The sequence below is a fragment of the Perna viridis genome, chromosome 4 (genome assembly GCF_037379345.1).
Source record: "Perna viridis isolate PV_CMFRI_1.1 ecotype Kerala chromosome 4, ASM3737934v1, whole genome shotgun sequence".
Lineage (NCBI taxonomy): Eukaryota > Metazoa > Mollusca > Bivalvia > Mytilida > Mytilidae > Perna > Perna viridis.
This window is the reverse complement of record NC_142448.1, coordinates 21,575,881-21,602,949: the sequence shown is the minus strand read 5'-3', so window position 1 is coordinate 21,602,949 and position 27,069 is coordinate 21,575,881. Positions and strand designations below refer to the sequence as shown.

At 32.9% G+C, this 27,069-nt stretch overlaps 1 protein-coding gene across 2 annotated transcripts in view; it reads left to right on the top strand.

Annotated features, from left to right (window-relative positions):
* LOC148619305 (uncharacterized) overlaps positions 1 to 27,069 on the top strand; it is a 125,600-nt gene that overhangs the window by 28,676 nt on the left and 69,855 nt on the right. For both annotated transcript variants that reach the window (XM_088579057.1, XM_088579056.1), the window contains exons 18-34: positions 1,491 to 1,682; positions 1,935 to 2,117; positions 2,813 to 3,022; positions 4,492 to 4,683; positions 8,591 to 8,788; positions 9,853 to 10,095; positions 12,361 to 12,618; positions 14,499 to 14,705; positions 16,536 to 16,574; positions 17,197 to 17,477; positions 18,116 to 18,302; positions 18,902 to 18,967; positions 22,100 to 22,207; positions 22,737 to 22,895; positions 24,033 to 24,191; positions 24,614 to 24,784; positions 26,853 to 26,939. In XM_088579057.1, the coding sequence (XP_088435183.1) occupies positions 1,491 to 1,682; positions 1,935 to 2,117; positions 2,813 to 3,022; positions 4,492 to 4,683; positions 8,591 to 8,788; positions 9,853 to 10,095; positions 12,361 to 12,618; positions 14,499 to 14,705; positions 16,536 to 16,574; positions 17,197 to 17,477; positions 18,116 to 18,302; positions 18,902 to 18,967; positions 22,100 to 22,207; positions 22,737 to 22,895; positions 24,033 to 24,191; positions 24,614 to 24,784; positions 26,853 to 26,939 (2,940 nt within the window). The remainder of the gene's footprint in view (positions 1 to 1,490; positions 1,683 to 1,934; positions 2,118 to 2,812; positions 3,023 to 4,491; positions 4,684 to 8,590; positions 8,789 to 9,852; positions 10,096 to 12,360; positions 12,619 to 14,498; positions 14,706 to 16,535; positions 16,575 to 17,196; positions 17,478 to 18,115; positions 18,303 to 18,901; positions 18,968 to 22,099; positions 22,208 to 22,736; positions 22,896 to 24,032; positions 24,192 to 24,613; positions 24,785 to 26,852; positions 26,940 to 27,069) is intronic.

The following is a 27,069-nucleotide window of genomic DNA, read 5'->3' as shown; positions in this document are numbered from 1 at the left end:
TGTCTGTTTTCTTCTCCTGGGATGTCACTGCAACATTCATTTCCCAATTTGAGATGTCATTTTCCGTTATTGTCCCCTTTCAGCAAATGCCGAACGGAACTTAGGTTTGCACTCCGTCCGTCCATCAGTCTGTCAGTCAGTCTTTCAGTCCGTCTGTCACACTTTTTATGTTTTCCAGACTTTTCTTTGTAATGCCTCGTCCAATTGATTTCATATTTGTTATCTAGTCTTATCATGACAAGTTACAAATTAAATTTAAATATTATTGCAGCAAAATGGTTTATATGGAACTTATGGCCCTTTGACATAGAAAATTACATAAAATTTTATGTTTCATCATTTTGATGCAAATTGCTGCTGTCATTCTAGAGTTATTTGCCCTTTAATTCATATTTACGAAGTTTTTTTCAACTTTCCAGGTGATAGAAAGAGAATGTCCATATGCAGCTTTCTGTAATGCAAAAATGTTATTATCTACTGTAAAATGAAGCTCAGGTTTGATTTTGATGGAATTTGCTTTTGCTGTTCAAGAGTTATTTTCTCTTGATTGTTAAAAAATAACACCATCCATTGTTAGTTCACATATATAAAAAAATCTCATGAAGGCAATGAGTTCAAAGGCCGAAAGGGGACACTGTATTGCATCAGCAATACTGTCAGAATGCTTGTTTTCTCCTCCATACGATTTATTAATCTGGTAATGGCACTTCTCTGTCTGCCTCTGATGGCCTTTAGTCAATGGTCATGGCACCAATATCTTATTCTATGGGGTTTTGATATGTCTAGTACTTCCCTAAGACATGTGTTCTATTCAACTTGTATTTTTAAAATGCCAAGAGTGTACACAGGACATTATATTACAATCATGCTGCATAAACAGTGGTAATGTAGTTACATTAATAAAGTCAGGTAATTGTTCTCATTGTGGCAAATCTTTGATAGTAGGGTAGTAGGAAACGGACATATTTCTTTTGGCTTTATCTAACTAAAACACAATTCTTATTGATATTTTGAAATATTTAAGGCTGTTAAGAAAGTGAAAAAAAACAAATTTTTGACAGAGTGCCTTTTTTTCTTTATTTGAATGATTTTTAAGAGCATTATGAAATTTAATCAAAAACTCAGAAGTCATGGAATATTTATAAGTATTTTAAAAACTTTAGATGATGCTTGTCATAATCTGCTGATGGCAATTTGTTATTTCTGTACTTCCAAAAAGATTAATTATTTACTACGGGAACTTTCACCACTACTATAACCACATATTAACACAATATGTGATGATTCAAAATTTCATTTAAATTTTGTTCCCATTTTTTTGTTATCTTCCCTGTATCAATCACATGACTTCCGAGTAATAATTATTGATGCATTATTGAAACTGCAAAAATTAAAATCACATTTTTGGCACAAATAACAAAATCAGAATAATTTTTGCATGCATTAATTTTTTAATTTACAGTAAGTAGAAATCACGATTATTTCTGTAGATATATTGGAATGTGATGTGGACAATGGAGGATGTGATCATAACTGTACTGATGTTCCTGGTGGGTACCAGTGTGGCTGTTATAAAGGGTACCAGATGTTTACTAAAGATGACAAAGTTGGTGTTTCCTTAGCAACATCAGAAACTGGTTTTCTAAAGGGGGATAAGTTCAGATATAACCATTCTTGTGTTCGTGAGTATACTTTTGTTTATCAGTCACATTTCTCTTATACAAAAAGTTAAAATCTGCTCATTTAATACGTAACATATAGCTGTTAGGTAATCAGATACAAATCATAAACAGGATATTTTATTGTATTGACTCCTTCACAGTTTTGTCAAAGTATGTTTGTAACTTTTAGAAATCTTGCACTTAGCACCTTATTTTAAAAGCTTTTTGAAAAAAAAATATGCAATAAGTTATTTCCTGCAACTGAAATTATAGGAGTGCTTTGTCCTGAACCACCAACTATAGACAATGGGCAGTTGCAAACACATCGACAGCAACATCACTTTGGTGATACACTGTATTATGATTGTTACCGTGGTTACAGTAATAATGGTTCCTATGTTTATACATGTACAAGTGATGGCCAGTGGTCTCCTCAACCTTTCCCATCATGTCAAGGTAACGCATAGGTAGAAATTATTGTGTGTAAGTATTAATGCAATTAGGTTTTGTGATATAAGGAAAAATTTCACTTTTTATTGAAAATAGTTTATTATGCCAGTTGAAAAATGTGAAGATACAGAAGTGCTAACGGGATATCAAAAAGGGGTAATCCATAGGAAAAAACACATTTGAGAACACATAAACTGATAAGAACAAACAACGAGGAAAAGCAGCATTTAAAATGCACACAAAGATAGCATGACAAACCCACAAATAAAAATAAGGATGAACTCTAGTGCTGTAGAAGGGGGTGAGCACTGTCAAATGAAAGTTGTTGTATTCAAATTATTGCAATGACTATTGAGTCATATTTTTGTTATAAATAATATGTCAAATTAGTTTCTGTAATTACATGTGTCAGCTTCTAACAGTTTAATTCAAATATGTGAAAATTAATAGCCATATTTGAACAAATAAACTCTAGTATTTTCCATGTATATATACCCATAGAAAGAATTTTTGGAAAACTAACTCTGACAATAATATTCATTATAGTAATTGCATTGTTAAAATATTACAATGAAAATCTGTAAGTAACATTATGATAAAAATGTATTAAGGTAAAGACATTATTTATGATTGTTTGCAGTAAGAAAAATAGTTTTTGCTATTGTAAATAATGCAATGTCTGATCAAGTACTTTTTTGCAGCTGTGACATGTGAAGTGAAAAACTACACAGCTGAACGTCTTGCCAATCCTCCTTATGCTGTTAGCCATGATGGAGAAGTTGGTTATAATGATACACTGGTTATATATTGTTTTGTGCCTGGGAAAGGGAACTTTACCAAGGAACAACGATGTGAATATGACAGTGAAAAGGGCAAATATTTTTTATACGGAGAGTCTTTTGAGTGTGGAGGTACTTTTTTTTTAATATTGAGTTTTTTATGACTGCAAAACAACTATTGTAACAAAGTCATCATCCATAGATATTGACCATGTCTTGTAGATGAATGTAAGATCTTAAAGAGTTACATACCACAAAAAAGAAGGTTGCAGTTGATTTTGAAGGTTATGGTCTAATTATTTTAGAAATAGATGCCAAAAACAAAAACTTTTTCGCTTGAATTCATTCATTAATTATGCTGGTTCTTAGACCGACTGCATGTTTAAAAATGAATCATATCTAAATATGGAGTTACATTGATAACAAATATTTTTGATATAGAGACGTAGAATACATATACACAGAAAAAATGCAACATATGTTCTCATATGTTTAAAAACATTTAGGACCAGTATGGAAATATATCTGTTTTTTTTTCAAATTAAGGCACAGGAACTGCATTCTTTTGCACCAATCCAAATGAAAACATATGCTTTTAATGATTGAAATCATCTGGGAAACATGTGTTTTTCCATTGATATTTCTATAAAGGATTATCGTACATTTTTTTTAAAGCTGCATTAGCTATCAAGTTTGTTCAGTTTTGATTCTACTCAATTTTGCTGATTCAATGAAATAAGATTGTAGTATTGCAATTGGAGAGATCAATGTCGATAATACCTACAGAATTTTGTGAAAATAACGTTTTTTTAATCAGAGAAGATCAATAGCTCTGATCTAATTATTTTTCGCCATTATTTACAAAGATTGCCGACAGGACATGCACGTGGGTTAAAAATACTTTAACCTTGTTAAAAAAAATAACAATAACGGATACACAGGTAAGCACATGTTTTGTTTTCATTTCATTCCATCTATTTCTTGATTAGTTTTCAAATGAATAATGACCATATTTTAGCCACATTATATCACAATATGTAAATTTCAAAAGTATCCTTGCATTATTTTTGAACTTTTTTCTTATAAGGCTTGAGTCCGTCGGTCTTCCTTGCTGTTGAATAACCACTTTCGCTTTGCAGTCAGATTTGTTACTAAAGAAGCGACCCTTACAGCACATGCACGGATTAAGGTCACCAGAAGTCACATGCATACAAAGTTATCTACGTTGATTTTTTGTCTTGCAAGTCAATAAATATATAGACACCTATTTCAGTCATGTATTTAATGCATTTTATGTGTGGATATCAGATGAAATTATACAGGAAAAGTACAAATTAGTAGAAATAATTCAAAGTTAAGGTATATTTCAATAGAAAACAAATTTAGGAATTTGACAGCTAATGCAGCTTTAATAAAAAAATCCATTTTTTAGTTTTTCATACTGGTCCTAAACATGTTAAGAACACATGAAAAACATGTTTTTCATATGTTTCAGAAACTTACGAAAAACTGATTTTGCAATTTTTTGTCTGTATAGCTATATCTCTCTTATTTATTTGCAATTACAAAATTCAACTATTTTCTGTATGTTTCTATTCCAGAAATTGATTGTGGTACACCAGTCAGTGTGAATGGTGCTGATTTCATCATTCCTAATAATACACTTTATGGTTCTACTTTCAACTTTACCTGTTCAGAATATTACTTCCTAGATGGAAATAGTTCCACCGGAGATGTGCTGGTTACATGTATGGCAGATGGAATCTGGGACTTTGGAAGCTTACAGTGCCTTAGTATGTTCTAATGTAGACATGAAATAAATAAAAAAAAACGGAGGGAATATTCAGATATGTCAAGTCATTCATGTGACGGAATTCAGAGGCATAGCTAGGCACGAAACAAAATGTAGATAATATTACTGCAAGGGGTCTGGAGCCATTTAAGGCCCCCAGGGGGTCAGGTGGAAAGCGCTGGTAGGGAGTTCAAGGTGGTGGAAATGATTTTGAGCATTTAAGTACTTCTCCTTCTAATAATCAGGCAAAATGTGTATAAGGTGTGGCACATGAAGAAAAAATACACAGATTTATTTAAGTCTTTATACATCATAACCTCAAGAATTTACTGTCAGAGTGTTTGTAAAGTTTGCCTTTTTAAGATATTGATAGGTCATATTTCGTTGAAATGCACTATGGAAAAGTGGCGGGAAAATTTTCCAGAACTCTTTCCTTATATGAGCAGTAAAAAAAATATCTACATCAACAATGCTTCAGGATAAATTTAAACAGCTTTTCAGTTGTTTTCTAGATGTATTTTAATATGTTTGAGGCAAAAAAGACCAAATTGAGAAAAACGATGTGCCACTCATTGCCTGATTCTTACACAGAATAGTACTAAAAGCTGAAATATCTACTCTATGGGCATGATTGACATAACAAACATTAAGTCGGATCTTCATGTCTTGCATGTGATATCAAATGTAACAAGAGACACTATGTAATGAACAAGGGTCCAGAAACGGTAAAAAATGCTAGTCATTGACTGACAAGTTTTGCAAATGACTGACAACCCTTTTCCCATATCAGACATAAAAAATTGTCAACCCTTATAAATTACAGCCAGCATGGTTTTATTACTGTACAAACATCCTGTCTGTCTGTCTGTCTCCTAATTGTTTATTAAACATTAATTGATAGGTGTACATCAATATTAGCCGATGTGCAGCCACCTGTGACTGTGATTTACCTGTAACTGATTAGTTGATTGCATAATTGAATTAACAGTACACATGCAGCACCATTGTGTATATGAATTAATTGAAGTGACTCAGAGAATTTTCATACATTTATTACTTGATTTAAGTGTAAGTAAAAGATAGAAAATCCATCATATTCCCGCCAATCTTTCAGTGGTAACGAAAGCACATGGTGCTGAAACTACAAATCAGTCATTTTTTGAAATTATTTATTCATCGATTGAATCTTTTTAATACAGAAGTCAACAACCCAGTCAAATCAATATACAAAATGTATTCGCGATTTTATTTTTAAAATAATCAACATTTTTTTCATCACTCGGAAGTTTTTGGCCGTTTGCCAATGGATGAAAAAGTCAGAGAAACACAATGTTTTATTTACAGGTTAAAATGTTCATGTGTAGTTGAAACCAAACTCGTTCACTCATTCAGATATTTTGTAAAAGACAAGAGTACATGATGGAATAACACAAGTTCCAATATTTAACTTTAAATATTTTAATTTGATGAGAATCCTGCCATTTGATTGGTTTGTTGACAAAAATCAACATTGTTTCAATTGTATAAGCTAACTTGCTATTTAGGCCACGCCCACCTTGTACAGAACTACTTTTTGTTTGTCAACATCTGAAACGTTTTCAGTCACATTGTAACGTTGAAACATTTTTGTGACAATAAATTAATAACTAACTTTATGTCTGCCGGGTTTATGTAAAATTCCTGCTTTAATAACTGTGTCTTCAATTCAATTCCCAGTAATGAAATAACAGTGTCTTGCTGCTGATTTTAAAATGGCAGCCAATTTGTTTACTAGAATTACTACACGGTGGGAAAATTAAAGTTGCTGTTTACTCAGTGTTAATAAAAGTGATGGATATATCATTTTTTAAAAAAATTTTAATTAAAATATAATGAATGTATTCAATTTCTGATTACTTTATACGCTATGACTTAATTTGGGTCCGTTTACGCTGAAACATAATCCGCTTTGCGGATTATTCAGCGTAAACGGACCCAAATTAGGTTATAGCATATAAACTAATCGGAAATTGAATACATTAATTAAATAACTACAAAAAAGGGTTTTTAAAGTTTATTCTAGATCTGAATAGGTAAAAGACTGACATAAATGTCTGCTGAAATTTGATAAAATGACCGACATGAGTTGTCAAAATTTCTGGACCCTTGGTAATGAATTATCAAGAAAAAAGTAATATAAAATCAAGACATCAGTTTTTTTTCTGGTGGCAAACTTGTTGATGGACATACCACTGTGATTGATAGCTGCCATGAAATGGCTCATGTCCTGATCAGTGACAGATCCAGGGGGATAGTTCCTGGGTTTCGTTCAGGACAAAAGTGAGCAAATACAAGTATTAGACTTAAACCCCCTTTCTTCCTCTTGATATGGTTTCAATTTTATTTCTTGAGGAAAATACATGTAATGTACCTGCTGGGAACTTGAAAAGTGAGCTATCGCCCCACTTAACGCTCAAAAGCTTTCTTTTTGCTACATTATCAATGTCCATTTGTTTTGTTTGTTTGTTGGGGTTTAACGCCCGAGCAGCAATATTTCAGCTATATTCAGGCAAACATCAATGTCCGACAACATAGGGAGGTTCACGGTTGATATTTTCAGAAACTGACAATTCAGAGAGCTAGTTTTTGTTTGATTTTCAGTTGTAATTTAAAAGTCGTTTTCAGACTGAACAGCTGCACTCTAAGTTATGTTGTCACTTTGGGAAGTCTCCCTAATCTGTTTGAACATTTGGCACAGTTTCCTCACTTTCCACTTTGATCCAGTTATAACTTCCATCTGGTTGAAATGACAGCTATGTCTATTAGCTTGAGCAGTAAACTTAATTAACGTTTAATAACACTTGATGATGTACCAGAAAGTGGAATCATTAACGTTTAATAACACTTGATGATGTACCAGAAAGTGGAATCATTAACGTTTAATAACACTTGATGATGTACCAGAAAGTGGAATCAAAGAAGCCAAGATGTGAGTGAAAATCGAATAAACTTCTTCCAAGGATAAATACTAAATAGGGAAAACAAACACACACAACAAAGAATATTAATTAACCAAAATAACAGAATTAAATGAGCAACACAGACTCAACTGAAAACAGCAGGAGCATGGCCTGGGTACACTGGTGGGGTAAGCATCCTCTAGTGAAACAACAAAAAAGAACGCTGAGTTGTCACGTACAGGGCAGACAAGAAGGAAAAGAAAACTAAGAAATGGTGAACAAATTGGTTCTCATAGTGCAACAATAACGGTCCATTAGCTCATAATGATGGCAATAAAATTTCTGTAGTAATGACTTTAACCTTGTTGCGCCATTACAAGTTTAACTTGGTACAAAAACTCAACATAGTTTTGGCGAGCTCTGGCATTAAGTATGAGTTGAACACGGTTGCTGAAGGAAATCTAGTAATTAATATTTTTTGGCCTTATTTTTATGAGTCTGGGTTTCATCTGAGTATGGGAAATGGAAGTATAAAGGATTGAAAAATCAAAGGTCTTGATTATCATGCTTTTATTCAAAACGGAACATTATTATCGATTGTTACAAAGATTTGATACAATTTCAAACATATCAGACAATGACTTTATAGTATATACAAGGAGTGTACTTTATTGCAATAGAAGCTGAAATTCCCTGTTACATTGACCCTGAATGTAAATCTCTCTTGTCCACATTACAAAATTAAGTGTAGGCATTCCTAATGGCTGCTACACCCCTGCAATAACTAACAACAATACAGTGAATTATGTGACAAGAATACTACTTAGTTAGCAGTAGAATGTTTGCATATTCCAAGTTTAATGTAAATTGTATTTATATCATGATAAAGTGGACAATTTTCGGGATAACAGTTTACTTTATTTTGTATTTATCTTTCATTTGGAATTTACAATCTGGTTCTGTATTCAGAAAAAGCCTGCAGTGATCCAGGATATCCTGTTGGAGGAAGTGCAGTCATCAATATTGAAAGTTTATTGATAGACGGAAATGTAACATTTAAATGTGACAGAGCTGGATTTGCTCCTGATCCATCAACAGGGATACAGTGTGTTTATAATAGAACGATGGGAGAAGGTCAATGGAATGCTACTATACCTACATGTGTTGGTGGGTAACAAATACTTGTATCACAATATAGTAAACTTGACCCCAGTATTTATATTCTTAAGTTCATCAATGAAAGCAATATGGGTTACCGGTAATTTAAATGTCTTCATGTCATCCTGTCTCACTGACCACTACATTATCATTCTATCTTTACTCTATGTCATGCCAATACACATCGAACCATGGTATATGAAATAAAAGTGTATAATTTGTGAAAATGGTTTTTTAAAAACTTTTATGGGCCTTGGAAAGCTATTACAGGTAAATAAATTAAACTGTATTGATTATTATACCCCCACGCAACAAGTGGATGGTTTATTGAAATTACATTGTCTGTCTGTCCGTCTGCCTGACTGCCCAAATTGATCCCAATTATTTGGGCACCCAGTGGATGGATTGATTCAAATTTGGTGTGTGGCTTCATATAGATGGGAATACTTTGTAAGCAATATAGGGTGCTGTCCAATGTTCAAATTCCTGTTTTGTGGGACTTTGCCATTTTTCCCTTTATGGAATGATAAAAAAATATTTTGTCACAAAAAATTGATTTCTTCATATTTTGTGTATAGCTCCATAGTTGGAGCATACTGTACATTGTTATTAATTTTGGATGCTTTCCAATATCAACTTCATGTACAAGTTGGGGTATGGACTTCATAGTATTTATTGCTTAGACTAAGTTTGTGCTATTTATGGATTATATTTTTCATCTTCAAGAAAAGATGACCAATAAAAATTAGTTAATTGCTATTTAGTGTGCCCTAAATTTCTACTGTTAATTTCTATTAGAATTCCTGGTTGGAGTAAAGAAATTGTCAGTCAGTAAGAATAAAAGATATTGTCCACAAAATAGTATCAATTTGTTCAACATTGCCTTCTGATGTATTTTCATGGCAAAATATATGGTATTATAGCTTATTATCAATTACTAATTTCAAAAGGCCAGTTTAAATGGGGCTTTTGATCTTATCTTTATTCATGTAAAGCATTTATTTATCAAAATATTAATAATATTCATAAGTATGTTGTCAATATGAATAACCAAATTTTGTGTTAAATTTTAGATGTGACTAAACCAGCATTTATTGAAGAATGTGAAGTTTCCAGAGAGGAGTTACTTTACTCATCATTTTCTTGGACTCAGTCCAATGTTACAGATAATTCTGGTTCTGTAGACTCATACACAGTAGAACCAGTGACTGCCACAATCTTAGTGACAGTTAGTACAACTAATATGATAGCTATATTTAGAGCCAAGGACCATGCTAATAATGAGGAAGTTTGTTATAAAACAGTTAATGTCACAAGTAAGTTTAATAAATTACTGTCACCTGTATGCTTAACTTGGTAATGTCACCTGTATGTTTAACTTGGTAATGTCACCTGTATGCTTAACTTGGTATTATCATCTGTATGCTTAACTTGGTAATGTCACCTGTATGCTTAACTTGGTAATGTCATTTGTATGCTGAACTTGGTTTTGTCATCTGTATGCTTAACTTGGTATTGTCAGCTGTATGCTTACCTTGGTATTGTCATCTGTATGCTTAACTTGGTAATGTCACCTGTATGCTTAACTTGGTATTGTCATCTGTATGCTTAACTTGGTAATGTCACCTGTATGCTTAACTTGGTAGTGTCATTTGTATGCTGAACTTGGTTTTGTCATCTGTATGCTTAACTTGGTATTGTCAGCTGTATGCTTAACTTGGTATTGTCATCTGTATGCTTAACTTGGTAATTTCACCTGTATGCTTAACTTGGTAATGTCACCTGTATGCTGAACTTGGTATTGTCATCTGTATGCTTAACTTGCTAATGTTATCTGTATGCTTAACTTGGTAATGTCACCTGTATGCTTAACTTGGTATTATCATCTGTATGCTTAACTTGGTAATGTCACCTGTATGCTTAACTTGGTAATGTCATTTGTATGCTGAACTTGGTTTTGTCATCTGTATGCTTAACTTGGTATTGTCAGCTGTATGCTTACCTTGGTATTGTCATCTGTATGCTTAACTTGGTAATGTCACCTGTATGCTTAACTTGGTATTGTCATCTGTATGCTTAACTTGGTAATGTCACCTGTATGCTTAACTTGGTAGTGTCATTTGTATGCTGAACTTGGTTTTGTCATCTGTATGCTTAACTTGGTATTGTCAGCTGTATGCTTAACTTGGTATTGTCATCTGTATGCTTAACTTGGTAATTTCACCTGTATGCTTAACTTGGTAATGTCACCTGTATGCTGAACTTGGTATTGTCATCTGTATGCTTAACTTGCTAATGTTATCTGTATGCTTAACTTGGTAATGTCACCTGTATGCTTAACTTGGTATTATCATCTGTATCTTAACTTGGTAATGTCACCTGTATGCTTAACTTGGTAATGTCATTTGTATGCTGAACTTGGTTTTGTCATCTGTAGGCTTAACTTGGTATTGTCAGCTGTATGCTTAACTTGATAATGTCATCTGTATGCTTAACTTGGTAATGTCAGCTGTATGCTTAACTTGGTATTGTCATCTGTATGCTTAACTTGGTAATGTCAGCTGTATGCTTAACTTGGTATTGTCATCTGTATGCTTAACTTGGTAATGTCACTTTAATGCTTAACTTGGTACTGTCACTTGTTTGCTTAACTTAGTAATGTCACCTGTATGCTTAACTTGATAATGTCGACTGTATGCTTAACTTAATAACTTCACCTGTATGCTTAACTTGGTAATGTCATCTGTATGCTTAGCTTGGTAATGTCATTTTAAACCTTACATTGTTACTTACAAGGGGTTAAACTGGGCACCAACAGCCAACTTTCCTGGTCATGGGCTTACCTCTGGCTGCCATGGCAGTGAGGTAAACAACACGGTTAGAGGAATAAATCTGGATGATATGATCAAATATAGGCTTGCCTTTAAATTACATTGAAAAGGTTTACAATATATAACCCTTAAATAATCGAACAATGCAAGTAATAATCCAGGGTGTAACATAAATCAGGAGAAAGCTAAAATAGTAACTTAATGTGGAAGTGGGAAAATGGACAAACAGTGGAGATGAACTTGTACCTAACAATCCTCAGAGGAATTACGACTGTACAAATAACTAAATATCAAATATACATCACGTTTCCTGTAAGGAAAAAAAATGTCCATCTTTTCCAGAGTATCGGATGAGAGAACTATTGTGTAAAGTGAAAGTTAAAGTAGATATAAGATGTCACACAGTTAACAGTTAACACTGAAAATGCATGTACAGTAAGAAAATATCAAATATATATCACGTTTCCTGTAAGGAAAAAAAAAATGCCCATCTTTTCCAGAGTATCGGATGAGAGAACTATTGTGTAAAGTGAAAGTTAGATATGAGATGTCACACAGTTAACAGTTAACACTGAAAATGCACATACAGTAACAAAAAAAAAATCCTTATCCTTAACCACTTAACATTTTACATTGTGGTATAAATGAAAATAGTGAGGGTATATTTGAACAATTTTTTTTACTAGAAGTAATATTACCTAAGATACGAAAACTATAGATTAGTTTGATTAGTCTGTAATCTATTTACAGATGAGGTTCCCCCTAAGTTTCCATTTTGTCCACCATCCAGGATAGAGTATGTTGATGACCAGATTAGAAACATCAGTGTTATAGAACCAAGCACATGGCAAAAGTTAACAGGCTACTTTGGTCCTAGTATAGAACTGACTGTTTCAGGACCGAACAAACTGACATCTTATGAAGACATTGGTCCACACTTATATAGATTACAAGCAAGTGATGGGAGTAGCAGAACAGATCAATGTTCATTTCAGATAGACATAAGAGGTAAAAATGATGTCAATGAAACCTGTCTAAACTAAACTGTCTATGCAGGGTTCAGTTTAGACAGGTTTCCTGTTTATATAGGGTTTAGTTTTGACAAGTTTCCTGTCATATGTCGTCGTTAACAATTTTTCAAAACTCTTCTGATCGACACTACTTGACCAATTGGAATTAAACTTTGTAGGAATGCTCCTTTGGTTATCCTGCATAGAACTGATGTGGGAATTTTTGATCCTTTGAAAAACATGGCTGTCATTACTAAAAATAGAACATAGGGGTCAAACAGTAGTTTTTCACATATATCTCCAAAACCGTTATGTTTAGCCAAATTCTGACACGTATAAAAGTGTTCAGCATGATGAGATCTATCTGTGGTCTAATGTTCATTTTAATCTGTTGAGCCATGTTGGAGTTGTTGCCATTTTTTGCCATTTTTTTGCTATTTTTAATGTTATTTCTTTCAAAAATCTTCTCCTCTGATGCTACTTGACCAATTAGAACCAAACTTGGTATGAATGTTCCTTGGGGTATAGTGTATAGATTGATGTGGGGATTTTTGATCCGTCTCAAAACTAAAAATAGAACATATCTCCAAACATGTTAGGTTTAGCCAAATTCTTTCAATTGCTAAAATGATCCTTATTAGAACTACAAAAGTCTTTAGGGATAAAAGTTGTCAGACAACTCATTGTAAGAGTTATTGCCCTTGAAAGTGAAAAAAATGACAGGTTTTTTTTTCAGTTTTCAGCCAATATCTTGAAAACTAATAATAACTATGATAGAAACTTTCAATTGCTGACATGATCCTTATGATAAATCCTATCAAAGTCTTCTTGAGTCAAAATTGTTGGACAACTTCTTGTTTAATATATTGCACTTGAAAGGCAGAGTTCAACCAGGTGAGTGATACAGGCTCCTTGGAGGCTTTTGTTTTTTTATAACAGTTTTCAGCCAATATCTTGAAAACTATAATAGAAAGGAAGAAACTTTCAATCACTGAAATGATCCTTATGATAGTCCTACCAAAGTCTTCTTGAGTCAAAATTGTTGGACAACTCCTTGTTAATTTTTTTGCCCTTGAAATACCAACTTTAACCAGGTGAGTGATTCAAGCTCCTGGGAGCATCTTGTTTGTAAAATAGTAAGGCACTTTTGTCTTCATTCTTCATAGACACTTGATCTTTTTGTTATTTTGAGTATTAACTAATATCACAATGATTAAAATTTTTAGGAAATTGAAAAAAAAAACTTAGGCCAAGAAAAATAAAATATCTGTTTAAGGTTACATTGGAAGAAAAAAAGATCAGGTAGGTAGGTATAATTTTATTTTTCAAATTGTTTGTATAGACAATTATGGGAGGATTTCATGACTTGAATAGTGCTTAACCTAAAAATGATAGTTTAGTGGCATGTCATAAAAAAATACCAATAAAATGTGCTAGGGTGGACAGAAAAAATTGAATAAGAAGAGTAACATTAAACAGACATATGTTTTTCTTGGCCTTATGAATTCATTAAGAATGCAATAGGATTGATTTACTGAAATGCATTTTGCACTAATGGAAGATTCAATGATATGGGAGACACCTATTAAATTTTGGACATTACTGTGGGTTTAAGTCACTTTAGCCAAAAATGGCCATAGTTCTCAGACAGAACTTAAGCTAGTTATGTTGGCTGGTGTCACCCTTCTTGAACAAATTTTAAATCAGTAAGTAATATTGATTTCTATTAACACAAATTTATCCTAGTGGTTTGAAACTCGTTTTACAATCCTTTTATTTTGAATTACCTGATGTGTTAAGATCATGGTTAAAGTCCAGGAACAGCAAGGAAAATGTCTACAGATTTGTGTTGAAGTTTAATATGATAATATATTTCAGCAAGAGTATGTTGGCCTGGTTATTTACCAGAACCATTACATGGTACAAAAATATGTCGACACAAGGTTGGTAATACTGGATATGAATGTGACATTGCCTGTGATAATGAATATTATCTCTTTGACTATCCTGAAAAGACTTTTGTTACAATGGAATGCAGTAATAAAGGCCAGTGGAATATACCTATCATACCAGCCTGTACTCAAGGTTAGTAAAAGTTTGGAGTGGGATATACCAATCATACCAGCCTGTACTGAAGGTTTGTTAATGTGGGGAATGGAATATAGCTACCGTATTCTAACATGTATTACACACATTTGTTTATACCATGCACCCCCTTCTTGGCAATGGAGATCAACGAAAAAAGTTAATTTCCATGTAAAACACACTGGGAAGCTATGGAAAATCACCAGCAGAAGACCTCATTGAGTTGAAAGGATTCTGGTAAATTCCCAGAAATGTGTATCCTTTCATCATTAATCTTTTAAATGAAAGATATTTTTTTTGTTTCCCTGTGTTTGCAAGCCATTAATTGATGAAAAATATAGCAGTGTATTGGATCCATTCAGTGGGTCTGCTAAAATTATGTCTCTAGAAAAAAAATCTAGAAACTCATTCTTTTGTTGTATGCTGTGCAACCCCCCACCTGGAACAAAGAAAAAGTTGAAAAAAAGTGTGTGGTGTACACAGAAGAATACAGTGTCATTCCTGCATGTACTCAAGGTTTGTGAAGGTAGGGAATTTAATATACCCATTATAGAAGCTGTACCGAAGGTTGGTGAAGATTGGGAATGAAATACAGCTATCATTCCTGCATGTACTCAAGGTTTGTGAAGGTAGGGAATTTAATATACCCATTATAGAAGCTGTACCGATGGTTGGTGAAGATTGGAAATGAAATACAGCTGTCATTCCTGCATGTACTCAAGGTTTGTTAAGGTTGGGAATGGATATAGCTGTTATTTCTACATGTACTCAAGGTTGGGAATGGAATATTAGCTATCAATCTGGCATGTAGTCAAGGTTGGGAATAGAATATTAGCTATCAATCTGGCATGTAGTCAAGGTTTGTAAAGGTTGTGAAAATGGAATGTATATATCATGCTGTACTCAAAATTTTGTATAGGTCAGGTTTGCAGTATCATATTACTCTTAAAAGAATTGAATATACAGGAATTTGGCATTATCATTCATCTGAACAATTTGTTATTTGGTATACAACTTAAGCAATTGCTAGCATGTTAATATCAAATTATAATTATCATGTGATAATCGTATGTTAGCTGAAACACATGTTTAACATACCACATTCAATTCATATGATTCTCATATGTTGCAAATCACATGATTCTCATGTTTGGGACATTTGCTAACCCTTAATCGAATTGATTAGAAATTTTAATTGAAAATAGATAGGAATTGTTTAAATATTATCTGAACCTTATATGTGATTAGTTGGGCTGTGTTAGGGTCAGTTTAGCACCACAATCACTTCCTATTCTATACTAAGACATTTAGAGATGGGCATCTTGGTCTTTTGGGTATATATGCATTTTTATCTAGTTGTATTTATTTCATATTTTTGCTAGCCATCATTAATAACAGTAGTTAAATATGAAAGTATAGAAAAGTCCAATTGAAAACTATGCATGTTTTATTAACTTGCATATTGATGCTGTGTTTTGATGATGATGATGATGGAAATCCAGCAAGGCACTGCTAACTGGGTGCCCGTAGTAATAGAATACAAATTATTTGCTTTGTTTGCTGTGCTTTGCTATTTGTTCTGATATATTTTTAAATGTTATCATGTCTGTTTTATATTTGGTTAAAAGTTCACTAGAGCTTATTGTTAATGTTGTATACATGCTGAATCCAAATAAAGTTTTCTTAGTCTGAGTTGAGGAATATTTTTTTTCCCAATAAGAACAGATGATAGGTTCCATCATTTTAATTGTTTTATTTAATAATTCTTTCATATACAAATATATTAATAAAAAAACCCATTTTACAATTATTTCTGGCTTTTTATTTCAGGATATAAAATTGCTATGGTGAAAGATATTATAGAAACAGGTAAAATTGTTTATTTTATGCCACTTCCTGAAAAAGGTAAAATCCAGAACTAGGTGATCTTTATAGTAAATGAGTTATACTCAAATCATTTAATTAAAAGTTTCAACAAAGATTGTTTTAATGAGGAAATATCAAGAGAGTTAATTCTTTTCATGAAAAACTAAAGTGGTATTACTGTTTATATCCAATTCAGCCATAAAAAAATAAATTTTCTCAAATCAACAGGCATATGGCATGATATTTATTAAAATGTCTATATGCTTATTTTGCTTACAAAATCCTTTTTCATAGTTCATGCATAAAGTAAATGGAAACTACTGCTAAATTTATCCAAAATGTTAAATATCCACTGAATTACAGCTAGTTAAATAGGCCAGTTCCAATTTCAATACGAATTTAGGTAGGCTAGTGAGTAATTTAGGTAGGCTAGTAAGTAATTTAGGTTGGCTAGTGAGTAATTTAGGTAGGCTAGTGAGTAATTTAGGTAGGCTAGTGAGTAATTTAAATTACCTCTTTAGATAGAAATCTGCCCTACATTATACCAATGTGTCCTACTTGACTACCACAGAACATTTACGTGATCTTATTATTTTTAATTATTTTTTTATTTCTTTTTCTATAGAAGTGAATACAACACCTAGAGGATGCATCAGGGCCAACCTAATGACTGATAAACCTTTAATCACCAATGTCCAGTTTAATACGCCAAATGATCCGCATTTGTCACACCCAATAGACTACCTAAGGAAAACAGATGGGAATGGTCTTAGCATACAAAAAGATGAATTTACTATAACTTTGACTGGTATAAAAGCTCCAATAAATGGCATCATTGTATATGGTAGCAACATACAGAATGTTTATATTAAGACAAAGACTACTGGTAGTCCTAAAAAAGTACCTGTAAGTTAAATCATGTTCTGTTGTTATGGTGCTCTTTATTATGCCCCCCTTTTAACAAGTGGAATGTTAGTAGAATGAATTGAAACTAATACTTTAAATGTATCATTAAGTAGTGTACTAATTTTTGCTCTTTCAGTTGGAGAGAAGAAATGCTAAAAATAGAAATCATTATCATTTTTTTTTATTTAACGCTTAGAAACACTAAAAAAGAATAAACTTCTACATGTATCTGTAAACTGGGTATATTTATTTTACAGAATCTACAGAATTGAGCCCACCATAAAATATATTCACATCATTTTGCCTTGGCAATATCAGCTTGCTCTCATTTATTTTCCAGTTACCGGTATATTAAACCACTACTATGTGAGTGGGTGGATTATGGGAATCACCTTGTCTGTCTGTCCGAATTTCATTGCAATTATCTTGGTTCTCATTGGATGGATTGATTTAAAATTTAGTGTGTGGCTCCATATAAATGAGGCTTAAGCCATTTTTTGGTGCAGCCGTCCGTGCGAGACCGGACAGGGTAGTCAAAGATGTTAAAAACCCCCCTTAGTTTTAGGTGCTATTTGATATACTTCCTGTATGAGTGAAGGTATACCTAGCACAATTACAATGTAATGTTTTGATTGTAGATTATAACTGGTAAACCAAATCAAGAGATACCTCTTGAGAACAGGATTTACTCTTTTATTTCAATATCAATAAGAAGGAACAGTGAACTACTAATAAACTCACCCTTTTCAACCATAACTGACCATTTCAAGCGTAGTGTGAGAAGTCCAATTATTGTTGACAGTCTTGCAGTTTTTTCTGGATGTGGTAAGTGATTAACATCCATTGTTATATTAATATTAAACAAAATTCATTTAGTTGGGGCTATTTTTTAATCTTGTTTGTTTTTTTAGATTTAACAAACTTGCTCTGATTGGACTGTCCACAAAAAGAAAAACTATTGTTAACAAGTTAGAATAGAAGATCAGGACACTATTACATTTACTAAAATAGATTAATATCAGTATTCTAGTTTATGTCTAGGCAGAAGGTAAAGGAATTCAGGTGTAAAGATTTATTCTGTCATTTCCTTATTAGTCCCCCACTACAAAAACAACCCCCAAAACAAATAGGAAATTTGTATTTTGATGTTGTCTCACCATTTATAGATCACTTCTCAGATGATGGGAAGAATTTGATTATTCAGTTTAATACTGGTTTAAAACATAATGATAACCTTGGTCTTTACTCCATTCATACCTAATTTAGGATTTGCTTATCTTGGAGGAGACAAAATATATTTATGTGAATACTTCAGAATACCTTTTCTTATTTTGCACTGTTCATTTGAAGACTATTTAACAGAGGTATCATACAGAATACAGACAATAAAACAGATGAAATGATTTGTTATTTTATTTTTGCAGTGCCTTTTCCTATAATAGAAAGGAAGAAAATTCCCAAATTCACCATAGCGCCACCTGACGAGAAAGGTAATTATAATTTGACGTCCTTCAAAGGCTTTGAGACCATTACTGATTTTCGATTGCTATATGAGAAGCATGCAACTTATTGAGTATGGATTGTTTGTGTGTAAATTTCAGTAGTGTGAATGAACATCAAATTCATATTTTAAAAATATTAAAAGTTATATTATATTCCATATAAATCACGTACACACTAGTGCTATCATGTATGAAAACAAATAATAACAATCGTCAATGAATGAAACATTGTACCTGTCCATGTGTGAACACTGTGACCTTATAATGAAAACAGCTATTGCCATATCTAACATCATTTTACTTAATTTTCCATTCCTTCATTATAAATAGTACAAGGCACTAATTTTAAAGTTAAAGCGATCATTTCAATCGACAAAGCGTAAAGTGTACAGACAAATATGGCAGGTCTAATGTAACCACAATAGGTCACAAAAATTTTTAAAAATACAGTAATTGTCCTATTAAAATGGAAATAAATCATGGAAACACCAGTTTATTATTGTTTTACCACAGACTGACCATTTATTTCTGATACTGGGTATTTTACCCCAAAATGGTCAGCTTATGGTAAAACAATGATAAACTGGAATTTCTGTGATTTATTTCTTAACTCTGTTTGACTGAAGATCCATGTCAACTAATGTCATCATTGTCACTCGTTGTCATAAATATTTCTAAAAAAAATATCCTTAATGGGTATAGGGTATACTGTATTTGTTTTTGTTTATACCAGTTTCTTGCCTGATTTTTTAGTGAATACTGAAAAGACCAACACATTTTTTGTGTTACAGTGACTTTCCTACAACCATGACACTCTTTTTTATCTATCTGCTGAACAATACAAAGGATTGACAAATATATTGGGGCATTTAAATTGTAAGAAAATTTACATAACCAGGCAATATTAAAAAAAAAGGATTTAGAATACCATATTAAAATTATTACTTCTATATTAACCTCTAAGAATGACACCTCAATCAATTTTTCTTCCCTCCTTCATAAAATTGGAAGAGACATACTATGGTGCCTTTTCAATGAAATGTATATGATTCCTATTTAGTTAAGGAACACGTTTTATATAAACACTTACAGTTTAAATTAAATTGAGTTAAAGTTTTTAAAATAGTGCTATGATTTTTAGATGTGAAGTTGTGAATTAAGTGCTTTATAAAACAAGGATTTCATTGGAATTATATTATTGAACATAAACTGCACTGGTTTTCATAGTTTGGGATTAGGTGCCATGATCATTATGAATAGTTTTGGATGAAGTGCACTGAGTATGATCAATGCCAAATTTTGCCCTTACTGAACCAACTTCTTTGGTTGGTTATATGTTGTTAAAATGGAAGAATAATCAAGGTAACCAAGGTTATAGCGGTAATCAAAAGGATGTAATCCAGGGACAAAGACCAGACATGGAAAACAGACATACACAACAAAGAACATAAAGTAACTAAAATCATACAAAGTAACAAAAATATGAATGAGCAACTCAGACTCCACTAAAAACTGGGAGCATGGACCAGGTGCACAAGTAGGGTAAGCATCCTCTGCTTTTCTAGAAACACCAGCCGAGTTGCTCATAAAAAGTCTGTGGTAGACAAAGGAGGAAAGGAAAACTATGACACATTGAATAAATCAGTTTTCATGGCACAGATGGATACACCATAACGATCCATGAGTTTATGATGACGACTGTAAAATTTCTGTAGTGATGACTTCAATCTTGTAGCAATATAAAACTGTTCCAGAAGCCTATTTGTTAGAATTCTAGCACAGTACATAAAGTCTGCATAGTTTCGGCAAGCTCTGGCATAACATATGAGTTGTGATATAAACACTCCATATGCAGGTGCTGAAGGGATGTTGCCACAGATGAAAGGAAAGTTGACAATTCTGAATGAAAAGTCATCACGTTTGTCATTAAGTTTGGTCAATAGTTTTCCCTTACCACTGATTTCTAAGTGTAGGTCAAGGTATGGGGCGGACTTCTAAGTTTCTGTAGTATCCTTTATCTCAAGTTCTTTGGGGTAGGTGTGATGTATTGAATCCCTGAAATTAGGATTGTTTAAAGATAATATGTTATCTGTATTGCGGAAACTAAGATTAAAGGATCTAGCTAAGCGATAGTCTTTCTTTCGGATCAGATCAGCTATAAAATCTGCCTCATAAGAGTGAATGAATTGGTCAGCAAGTAGAGGAGCTCAATTATTTCCCATTGGAATGCCAACCATTTGTTGAAAAATGCAGCCACCACACTGGACAAATATGTTCAGTAGTGGTGGATACGGAATTTGTCTGGTCATTACTTGAGGATATATAGCCAGAGGTGAAAAAGTGTCTGGTTATTAGCTGAGGATATATAGCCAGAGGTGAAAAAGTGTCTGGTTATTAGCTGAGGATGTATAGGAAGAGGTGAAAAAGTGTCTTGTTATTAGTTGAGGATATATAGCAAGAGGTGAAAAAGTGTATGGTTATTAGTTGAGGATATGGAGCAAGGGGTAAAAAATGTGTCTGGTTATTAGTTGAGGAAATGGAGCAAGGGGTAAAAAATTTGTCTGGTCATTAGTTGAGGATATGGAGCAAGGGGTAAAAAATTGTCTGGTTATTAGTTGTGGATATATAGCAAGAGGTGAAAAATTGTCCAGTTATTAGTTGAGGATATGGAGCAAGGGGTAAAAAATTGTCCAGTTATTAGTTGAGGATATGGAGCAAGGGGTAAAAAATTGTCTGGTTATTAGTTATGGATTTATAGCAAGAGGTGAAAAATTGTCTGGTTATTAGTTGAGGATATGGAGCAAGGGGTAAAAAATTTGTCTGGTCAAATTAGTTATTAGTTGAGGATGTGGAGCAAGGGGTAAAAAATTGTCTGGTTATTAGTTGAGGATATGGAGCAAGGGGTAAAAAATTGTCTGGTTATTAGTTGAGGATATGGAGCAAGGGGTAAAAAATTGTTATTAGTTGAGGTATTGAGCAAGGTGAAACAAATTTGTCTGGTTATGAAGTAAAATTGTATGTAGTATGTAAGGTTCCTTTTTACTGTTTGATAAGTAAGATGTACTTTGAAAATTTACTAGAGCTTTCTCTTGCTGTATACATTTGTCTTATCATTTCAAGAAAACATCAAACCAGAAAGTTTGCCAGAACCTTTAAGTTTAGCAAAAAAGGATCCTGAGTGTCCAGAGAAGAGAAAGTTCTTCCAAATAGATAAGGAAACCTTTTGCTGTAAGTATGAAATTTAAAATTATTTGTTTATGGTGGATGGAAAACAATCACTGTATATAGTTGCCAACCCTGGAAAGATAATTATATTATTGTAAATGTATTAATGTTTGCAGGTTGCTAATTTGTGCAGATTCTGAGTAATGATCATTTTTTTCAAATGTAGTGTTGATAGAAATAGTGATAATGTCCTGTTTCAACATAAAATGTTATTGGATCAAAATTGCATGACCTCTACTAACAGGGGTTATTTCATATTTAAGTTGATAGTAATAGTTTGTGTATTTTGAATTGATGAAATGATAATATGACTGGACTTACAAAGTTATTTCAGGGTCATAAGTTAAACAACAACATCTGATAAGAATTGTTACCCTTCAAAGGCAACTTTAGACTTTTTTCTATGTCTTCTTGTTTTTTTGTAAACTTGTTTATATGTTTATTAGCTGTATAAGTTCTAAGTCTCATTCAGAAAATTTTACATTTGTTATATTTTTATTTTTATAGAGCCTCTAGTTTCATTTTATTTTAGTTGCATGCCCAGAAGGAATGTTCAGTACTGGAAATGGGACATGTGATCTATGTGCACAGGGAACTTATAACAATCAGTCTGGTGTAAATAATTGTGAAGATTGTCCAGTTAACATGACCACTCCAACTGTTGGCAGTACCAGTATCAACCAATGTACAGGTAATAAAGAACAACCTTTGTCAGTACCACTATCAACCAATGTACAGGTAATAAAGAACAACAGTTGGCAGTACCAGTATCAACCAATATAAATGTAATAAAAAACAACCCTTGGTAGTACCAGTATCAACCAGTGTACAGGTAAGAAAGAACAACCATTGGCAGTACCAGTATCAACCAGTGTACAGATACATGTAATAAAGAACAACAGTTGGCAGTACCAGTATCAACCAATATATATGTAATAAAAAACAACCCTTGGTAGTACCAGTATCAACCAGTGTACAGGTAAGAAAGAACAACCATTGGCAGTACCAGTATCAACCAGTGTACAGATACATGTAATAAAGAACAACAGTTGGCAGTACCAGTATCAACCAATATATATGTAATAAAAAACAACCCTTGGTAGTACCAGTATCAACTAATGTACAGGTAAGAAAGAACAACCATTTGCAGTGCTAGTATCAACCAGTGTACGAGTACATGTAATAAAGAACAACAGTTGGCAGTACCAGTATCAACCAATACAGAGGTAATAAAGCACAGACCAGTATCAACCAATACAGAGGTAATAAAGCACAGACTAGTATCAACCAATATTCAGGTAATAAAGAACAACCATTAGCAGTACCAGTATATCTAATGTACAGGTAATAAAGAACAACAGTTGGCAGTACCAGTATCAACCAATATATAGGTAATAAAGAACAACTTTTGGCAGTACCATTATCAACCAATGCAGAGGTAATAAAGAACAACCATTGGCAGTACTAGTATCAACTAATGTACAGGTAATAAAGTGCAACTGTTGGCAGTACCAAAATCAACCTATGTACAGGTAATAAAGAACAATCGTTGGTTACCAGTAAGGTTGATGAACAATGGATTTGTTGTTGAATTAAACAATTAATGATTGTTGGGAAGTCAGTTACTGAATATGATTTCTGCTTCTGTGACATTTGAATTGATTGTACCAAGAATTAACTTTTTTATCATTTATTTGTTGTAACAATCCACCACAACAATTATTGTTCATTTGATTCTTTACTTATTTGCTCCACACTATCATAAAAACACAAAAATTGAACCACAGTATTTTTATTAGAAAAGTTATACATTTGTATTTATTTTCAGTCCAGATTTGTCTAGACGGGTTAGTGTCTCCTACTGGATTCCCTCCTTGTACTGAATGTCCAAGAGGACAATACTGGGTCAATCATACATCATGTGAGGATTGTCCAAATAACATGACTACACATCAAACTGGTGCAACATCAGAGGCTCAGTGTTATGGTAAATATCAGGGTCTTATCACTAAGTAATAGTATGCTAAAAATAGATAGTTGTCCTTACACCTTATGTAACGAGTTTGTCAGAATTCTAGGGATTTATATCAAAACAAATAATAATTCTATATATGTCATGCATTTCATTCATATGAGAAAGACGGGACATTAAAATTCTTGTACTTTTAGCTCACAAAAGGGCAATAGCTATTGTCATCACCTTTGGGCCCATTGTTGTCTGTCTTTGTTAACTTTATTTCAAAATCTTCCATTCCCAAACTGTTTGGTAGATTGATACCAAAATTGGGGTATCTTCGTTAAAAATCTTGCTGAATAGTCCAGTTTTACACATTATAAACTTTAAATAAAAAATCTTTGAAACCACTGAGCAGATAAAATTCAGATTTCTTCTTTCTGTGTGTATTGTAGATAAATGCCAACCAGGGTTTTTTAGTTACAATGGCTATGAACCGAACTGCAGAATCTGCCCTCTACATTACTACCAACCAAACAGTGGAGCCACTGATTGTATTGAATGTCCAGGGAATGCCACAACTCTGTCTGTGAACTCTACTGATATCACTGACTGTGTTGATGCAGGTAGATATTACCTTCACTGCTTGATTGTTATAATATTTATAGTCAATGGGCTGGGAGGGTCCACCGTGCACCCCACTCATCAACTTCATGGTGGTTTTAGGTACCTTTATACCTCCCATTGCAGAATCAATTTGTCACCAAAGAATTATCTGTTTCTTTTTCAGTATAAGTCTTTATTTGTACCTTACTTGGTCAAAAGTTTAAGATTTTTGTGACTCAGTTGTTTGAGAGTCTAAGCCTTCCTAGGAAAATACGTAAACAAACTAAACAACTTTAAGGTATCATCATGTAGCCCAATGCCTCAGCTTTACAATAGTACCAAAAAAGTTGCAGCTACACTTAGGGTTCTGGGGTAAAATGAAAAAAAATGTACCCCTACCCCACTGAAAAATCGCTTAAATTGACATATTTTTCAATGTCAAAACCTTAGAGTATTTATGCTTCAGTGAAAAATAGCTTATTTGGTATTTTCTGTTTAGTATTATCACAATTAATACTTCTGGGGTTCTTTTGATGAATTTTGGCAATTCTCGTAACCATTGTTAAGTTGAGACATTGGGCTACATGATGATACATATATATATCAGTTTACTTTGTTATGTAGAAATAAGACGTTTGAAGAATAAAAAAAATGTAAAAAATGGATTTTTGCCTCAATGGGGTATAAAAAGAAGCCATAAAATACAAACATGCTTCAGTTTATTTTTGGGCAACGAAAAGATTTGTAAATGGGAGGTATTAGGTAACCTGAAAATCATATTTGATATGTGTAGGATATTGCTGAGGCTCTGTCCTTATGAAGAAAGGAAAATCCAAGTTGATGTAAAATTGTAAAAGGCATAATTATTCTTTCAAAATATCAAAATGTTGTTTTTTGTTTTAACAAAATCCAATAATAGTTCATCTGTTCGGACATGTAACTGATATCAATCATCTGTTCGGACAAGTAACTGATATCAATCATCTGTTTGGACATGTAACTGATATCCATTTTCTTATTGGACATGTAACTGATATCAATCATCTGTTCGGACATGTAACTGATATCAATCATCTGTTCGGACAAGTAACTGATATCAATCATCTGTTTGGACATGTAACTGATATCCATTTTCTTATTGGACATGTAACTGATATCAATCATCTGTTCGGACATGTAACTGATATCAAGTATCTGTTCGGACATGTAACTGATATCAAGTATCTGTTTGGACATGTAACTGATATCAATCATCCGTTCAGACATGTAACTGATATCAGTCATCTGTTCGGACATGTAACTGATATCAAGTATCTGTTCGGACATATAACTGATATCAATCATCTGTTCGAACATGTAACTGATATCAGGTATCTGTTCAGACGTGTAACTGATATCAAGTATCTGTTAGGACATGTAACTGATATCAAGTATCTGTTCGGACATGTTACTGATATCAAGTATCTGTTAGGACATGTAACTGATATCAATAATCTGTTCGGACATGTAACTGATATCAATCATCTGTTTGGACATGTAACTGATATCAATCATCTGTTCGGACATGTTACTGATATCAATTATCTGTTCGGACATGTAACTGATATCAAGTATCTGTTAGGACATGTAACTGATATCAATCATCTGTTAGGACATGTAACTGATATCAATCATCTGTTGGGACATGTTACTGATATCAAGTATCTGTTAGGACATGTTACTGATATCAATCATCTGTTCGGACATGTTACTGATATCAATCATCTGTTCGGACATGTAACTGATATCAAGTATCTGTTAGGACATGGAACTGATATCAATTATTTCATTTTTAAAGAGATGATTAATGTCAGTTTACCATCTTCTTTTCACCTATCTGTTACTCCATTGTGAATACACTAGCATCAACATTCTTCAGAAACACAAGACAACGATGAAAATCAAAACAAAACAATTGTTAATTACTTCTTTTATTTAATTTGTGCAGGTTAAAAAAAAGAAAACTGCTTTGATCTAGGTATTCAATGAAGTATTTAAGAATCTGGAATTTGAGTAAATATATAGGGATATTTTATTGTATATTTTCAGAGCCACTGTTGTGTCAACCTAATACATGTCTGAACAATGGGAACTGTACAGTTAAAAACCATGTTTATGTATGTGAATGCCCTGTAGGTAAGTAGCTGATAAATAAATAGATACTCAAATGTTACCATCCCTATCATTTCTTGCAGTTTTTTGTGACAGTATATTGTTGGTATCCTGAAAATCTAATGGAAAGTACTACAAGCCTTGCTTATTATAG